At 48.0% G+C, this 6,000-nt stretch overlaps 1 protein-coding gene across 1 annotated transcript in view; it reads right to left on the bottom strand.

Annotated features, from left to right (window-relative positions):
* Positions 1 to 2,475: 2,475 nt before the first annotated feature.
* Positions 2,476 to 6,000, bottom strand: part of ANTXRL (ANTXR like) — a 134,923-nt gene continuing 131,398 nt past the window's right edge. The window contains exon 18 of the mRNA XM_038743922.1: positions 2,476 to 2,712. Coding sequence (XP_038599850.1) covers positions 2,476 to 2,712 — 237 coding nt within the window. The remainder of the gene's footprint in view (positions 2,713 to 6,000) is intronic.

The following is a 6,000-nucleotide window of genomic DNA, read 5'->3' as shown; positions in this document are numbered from 1 at the left end:
CCAGAAGTGGGCCTTGCTGTCTGGACTCTGAGCCCGGAGCAGTCAGATGACCGTCACTCCCCACTCGCTGGAATAAAAGATGTCTGCAGAGTGTAGCCAACGAATGTGGCCCTCCATGGGGCACTGGTAAAGGGAGATTTCCACTTGCTGGGTGTCTTTTGGGGGGTTTGGATCCAGGGCCCAACCCTCCATGATACATTGTGGGAGGGAAAGGACCAAGTCCTGGGCTGCCCAGAAAACCCAGTAGGAATTCTAGGGTGGGAAAGAACACTGGGAAGTTGGCCCAGTCAAGAGGAAGAAGAAGGAAGAAGCACCTAGCCAGAAAGCAATGAACTAATCCTCTGCCATCTTCCGACCTAGTCCTCTGCCATTTGGGACTTGTAATAGAGCCCAACTAATTTCCCTGCTACACAGCCTAAATTCTGTGAGAGGCCCGGGTTTTATGATGGGGAGAAGAAGATGATTGTTACAAAGAGAAGGAAAAAGAACTGCTCATCTGCAGGACTATTATAATTATCTGAAGTTTTCCCATCTACATAGTGCTTTTCCTTTAAGAAAATCAGAATTATCATTATTATTATTATTATTATGGTATTTGTTAAGTGCTTTCTCGGTACCAAGCACTGGGCTGTGCTGCAGTAGATATAAGAGAATCAAAGCCGCCACAGTCCCTGGCCCACACGGGGTTCTCAATCTAAGAGGGATGGAGAGTGGGTCCCTTATCACCATTTTACAGAAGAGGAAACTGAAGTTCAGAGAGGTTTAATGACTCATCCGAGGCCATAAACCAGGCCACTATTAGAGCTGGGATTAGAATTTAGGTCTGGACTCTCAGCCCCTAGATTTTTCCACCGGGCCACGAGATCAAGGCAGTTTGTAAAGGCCTTCTTCTGGATCTGAGCAATCCTCAAAATGGACCTGTGAAGTCGGAAAGAAGACTGAATGTACGCATTGTGAAGTGGGGGAGAGTAGGGAGGTTCTTGATACCCACCGAAGCATCAGACCGAGTGCTGGATTAAACGGAGCCAGGAACTGAGGTTCCTAGCCGATTCGGTCTTCCCAAACGCCAGTGTGGGGTGGTGGGGGGGTAGGGGTAAGAGAAGGGAGACCTGGGGCACCTAGGAGGGCACTGTGAGAACCAAGATTTCTACTGCAAGTGGGGATTTCCATTGGAAATATGACTCACAGACATGGCAACTGGAAGACTTAAAGTTGGTTTGGTGGAAGACAACATTGCCACTAACACGTGCACATATATTATATGCATACCATACCAGCCTGAATTCAGAAAAACCATAGCTGTTAGAGTCCAACAACTAACACCAATAATACTCACTGAAAAAACAAAACACACTTAGATCTGTTCTAGCTCTACAGACGTTCCTTCTGATGTGGTCTAAATATAACGGATGAGAGCAGGCAGTTTAATTTACTACTTAGTATGATTGATTAGAGGCTCCTGGCTGTAGCTCATTCATGTTATCCCATTCTGGGTCCCATGCTGAATTGCTGAGGAGCCTCACGTCTGATACTCTCACTCTCCTTGTGGGATTGTGACCTCACACAACCCCTAACACTCCCTGTCACACACACAAACACATACACTGCACACTTACTGGTGTTCCGTATTCTACAACTGAGCCGCATCATTTCCCAAGGGAACGATCTCTAAAGAAGTAACATGAAATGAGCATAGGAGGACCAAAATCAAGAAAAGAAGGGTGCCTTCCCTCCACATCCCACTTTTGAGGGGGAACGACAAAATGAAGTGGAAACGATTCAGCACCCAGGCCCCGTTGGAGTAAAATCCACCTTCGTTGTACTTTTTCACCACTTTCTTCCATTTATGATGACTGAACAGAAGCCACTCGATTTCATCCAACCTTAGCTTCAGGGTCATAGGCGTTTCCTGCTTCCTGCTTGGAGTTCTTGGATGTGGTCATGGAAAGAGGCCTTGTGTAATAAGGGTGAAGAATGCCTCCCAGATTTCTATTTGTAAAGGAACTAAGGAAGGGGCTGCTCCACTTTATGAATCAGGGACAGGCCGGCTTTATATTCCTAGGGCCTTTTTCGGGTTCTCTCAAATAAGGGAGAGCCCTGGGTCACTCTCGATAACTAGACAAGTTACCGGTAACTTGGTCAATGGTATTTATTGAGCGCTTCCTGTGCGCAGTGCACTGTACTTAGCGCTTGGGTGGACACATCGACTGGGCACCTAATTTGGCTACTCTGGGCACCTGGCGAGATCTATAAACCCACATACACAGAGGGGCAGATCCCCGGACCTCTCCACCGCACAGATTCAACACGTGCGGTATAAATACGTTTTGTACAGTAAATGGACACATGGTAATTTTTTTTTTTTTTGCTGACCAGCAACAAATTCCAATATCTTCCAACTGTAAACCAAGACTCAATAAATATGCCGAGTTCAGCAAAGAAACGTGTTTTGTCGATCTTGGTTCGGCCAGCACTTTACAGGGCGGGCTGGGGGGGCGGGCGGGAGGGGGGAGGGCCTGGAGGGGCCCGGGCCGGAGGGGGGCCGGGAGGTAACTGCCTGGTGGGAGGCTGCGGAGGTGCCGGAGGTGGGGGAGGGCCCCTCGGGGCGTTGTTGAGAGGCACCTGCTCATGGCTGGGAGCAGGTCTTGGGGTGGCAGCGAAGGTCGTCGTCGTACCGTCCGACTTGACTCTGGAGAAGTTGATGCACCTACCCTGTTTGAGGCAAAAGGAAAGCCCATCAGCAATGACAGACAGCCGGCACTCGGGGACGAGAATCAATCAATCAATCGCATTTATTGAGCGCATACTGTGTGCAGAGCACTGTACTAAGCGCTGGGGAAGTACAAGTTGGCAACATATAGAGACAGTCCCTACCCAACAGTGGGCTCACAGTCTAGAAGGGGGAGACAGAGAACAAAACCGAACATATTAACAAAATAAAATAAATAGATACGTACAAGTAAAATAAATAAACAGAGTAATAAATATGTACAAACATATATACTTCTGTGAGCGAGTTTATTTCAAAGGAGGGTTTCGCGTGCGACTCCGTCGGAGGCTTTTGGAGGCCTGAAGCAACGCCGCGACTCAAGTGACGATCCACCCGGCTCAGGGATTGGGCTCCAAAAATGGCAAAATGTCTGACTCTATGTCCTCATCACACAAGGATCGCGTCTACCAGCTCTATTATCCTGTGCACTCCCAAGTCTTTTTTTATGGTATTAGTTAAGCGCTTATCATGTGCCAGGCACTGTACTAATCACTGAGGGAGATATGAGCTATTCGGGTTGGACACGGTCCCCGCCCCGCACAGGGCTCACAGTCTAGAAGCCGCGTGGCTTAGTGGAAAGAGCATGGAAGAGGTTGTGGGTTCTAATCCCACCTCTGCCACTTTGTTAGCTGTGTGACCTTGAGCAAATTACTTAACTTCTCTGTGCCTCAGTTACCTCATCTGTAAAATGGGGATGAAGATTGTGAGCCCATGTGGGACAACCTGATTACCCAGTGCTTAGAACAGTGCTGGGCCAATATTTAGCACTTAATAAATACCAACATTATCATTATTATTATTAATAATCCCCATTTTGCAGATGAGGTGACCGAGGCACAGAGAAGTGAAGTGACTTGCCCACGGTCACACAGCAGACTGTGGCCGAGCCGGATTGGAACCCAGGTCCTTCCGACTCCCAAGCCCCTTTTCCAGTACATGGTAAAGGTTCAAAAAATACCACTGATTGATGGCTAGCAGTTTAAAATCACAAGTTTTTGTAGTTGTCTCATGCTATTTATTAAGCACGTACTATGGTGTTCTATACAAGCTACTTAGGTTGAATACAGTCCATGTCCTATTAGTCCCCATTTTACAGATGAGGTAACTGGGACACTGAGAAGTTAAGTGAATTGCCCCAGGTCACAAAGCACACAAGTGGCAGAGCCGGGATTAGAGACCGGCTCCTTCTGATTCCAAGTCCCGTGCTCTATCCACTAAGCAACACTGCTTCTCACTAGACAATGCTGCTTCTCGGGCCCTTCTCAGAAAACTCAGTCCCTTCACTCAGAGCCTGCCTGCGCTAGCTGATTTTTGGCTCCAAGCCATATTTCGCTTTGTTTGTGATGCTCATCATTATTCAAATAAACACAGCAGCTGGAGACCAGCATGGGGTGGGGGGAGCTGTAAAGACAAACCATCTTGAGTGTTCCTTGTGGGCAGGGAATGTGTCTGTTATATTGGGTTGAACTCTCCCAAGTGCTTAGAACAGTGCTCTGCACACAGTAAGCGCTCAATAAATACCTTTGATTGACTGACAAACAGGGGCAAAACAGGGGGAAGATTGCAGGATCCATCTGTTCATTCGTCCATTCATTCCATCATATTTATTGAGAGCTCTTTATGTGGAGAGCACTGTACTAAGCACTTGGGAGAGTATTCATTCAATCGTATTTAGTGAGTGCTTATTGTGTGCAGAGCACTGTACTAAGAGCTTGGGAAGTATAAGTTGGCAACATATAGAGACGGTCCCTACCCAACAACGGGCTCACTGTCTAGAAGGGGGAGACAGACAACAGAACGAAACATATTAACAAAATAAAATAAATAGAATAATAAATATGTACAAGTAAAATAGAGTAATAAATCTGTACAAACATATATACAGGTGCTGTGGGGAGGGGAAAGAGGTAGGGTGGGGGATGGGGAGGGGAGAGGAAGAAGGGTGCTCAGTTTGGGATAATGACATTTATTAAGCGCTTACTATGTGCAAAGCACTGTTCTAAGCGCTGGGGAGGTTACAAGGTGATCATGTTGTCCCACGGGGGGCTCACAGTCTTCATCCCCATTTTACAGATGAGGTAACTGAGGCCCAGAGAAGTTAAGTGACTTGCCCAAAGTCACATTGCTGACAATTGGCGGAGCCGGGATTTGAACCCACGACCTCTGACTCCAAAGCCCCTACTCTTTCCACTGAGCCACGTTGCTTCTCTATGTGACTGCAAAGAGGGAGTGAGATCATGGCTGGTGATGCAGATTTGGGTATCATCTGCCTGGAGGTTGTAGTTAAAGAGAGAATTCTTTCCTTTTTATGTTATTTGTTAAGCACTTGGAGTACAACAGAACAATAGAAAACAGTAACAATCCCTGCCCACATCGAGCTTTCAGCTAGAGTCTACAATCTGTTCTGGCCCAGACTCCAGAAACCACAGACGATTTTCCTTTTCTGCCTGGCATTGTAGCACCCCAGCAAACCCGTCACCCACCCCGCATTTAGCTCCATTCCCCAAAGAATCCAGGATCCACCAGGTCCTAACCCGGGTGACCTCTGGCAGCCAGACATGGGGTAAGGCAGCTCTAGGGGAGAGTTGTGGTGGCGGGCCTCCCTCTGCCTCTTCTTTCCTCCAGCCTGGAGGTGAGAGGCCAGACAGATCCAGGACTCTGGCATGTCCTGCTTTGCCTCCTGCTGGACTCTTCTGGGGGACATGACTTTGTCTCCATTTCGGCCCCAGGCCCAACCCATAGTTTTATCTATCCTTTTGGGGGTGTGGAAGTGACCAGGGAGCACATTCTCATTCATTCAATCAATCGTACTTATTGAGCACTTACTGTGTGCAGAGCACACAGAGCATTCTCAGTTCGAGCATCAGAATTGGGGTCTAACCAAGCCTCAAATCACACAAAAGATTGAAGTGCCAAAGCTCAATCAGTTCTCTCCCTCCTACCTCTCCCACTACAACCCAGTCTTTACAGTTTGCTCCCCAAACAACAGACTGCTCACAGTACCTCAACTCACTCTCTCTCTCTCTCTCTCTCTCTCTCTCTCTCTCTCTCTCTCTCTCTCTCTCTCTCTCTCTCTCTCTCTCTCTCTCTCTCTCTCTCTCCATGCTTCCTATGTCCCAGGCACAACTATGCCCTCCCTCCGCACATCGGCCAAGCTAGCTCTCTTCCTCCCTTCAAAGCCCTACTGAGAGCACACCTCCTCGAGGAGGCCTTCCCAGACTGAGCTCCCC

Source organism: Tachyglossus aculeatus, chromosome 3 (assembly GCF_015852505.1).
Source record: "Tachyglossus aculeatus isolate mTacAcu1 chromosome 3, mTacAcu1.pri, whole genome shotgun sequence".
NCBI lineage: Eukaryota > Metazoa > Chordata > Mammalia > Monotremata > Tachyglossidae > Tachyglossus > Tachyglossus aculeatus.
Note: the sequence above shows the minus strand (reverse complement) of the source record. Positions and strands in the feature narration are given on the sequence as shown.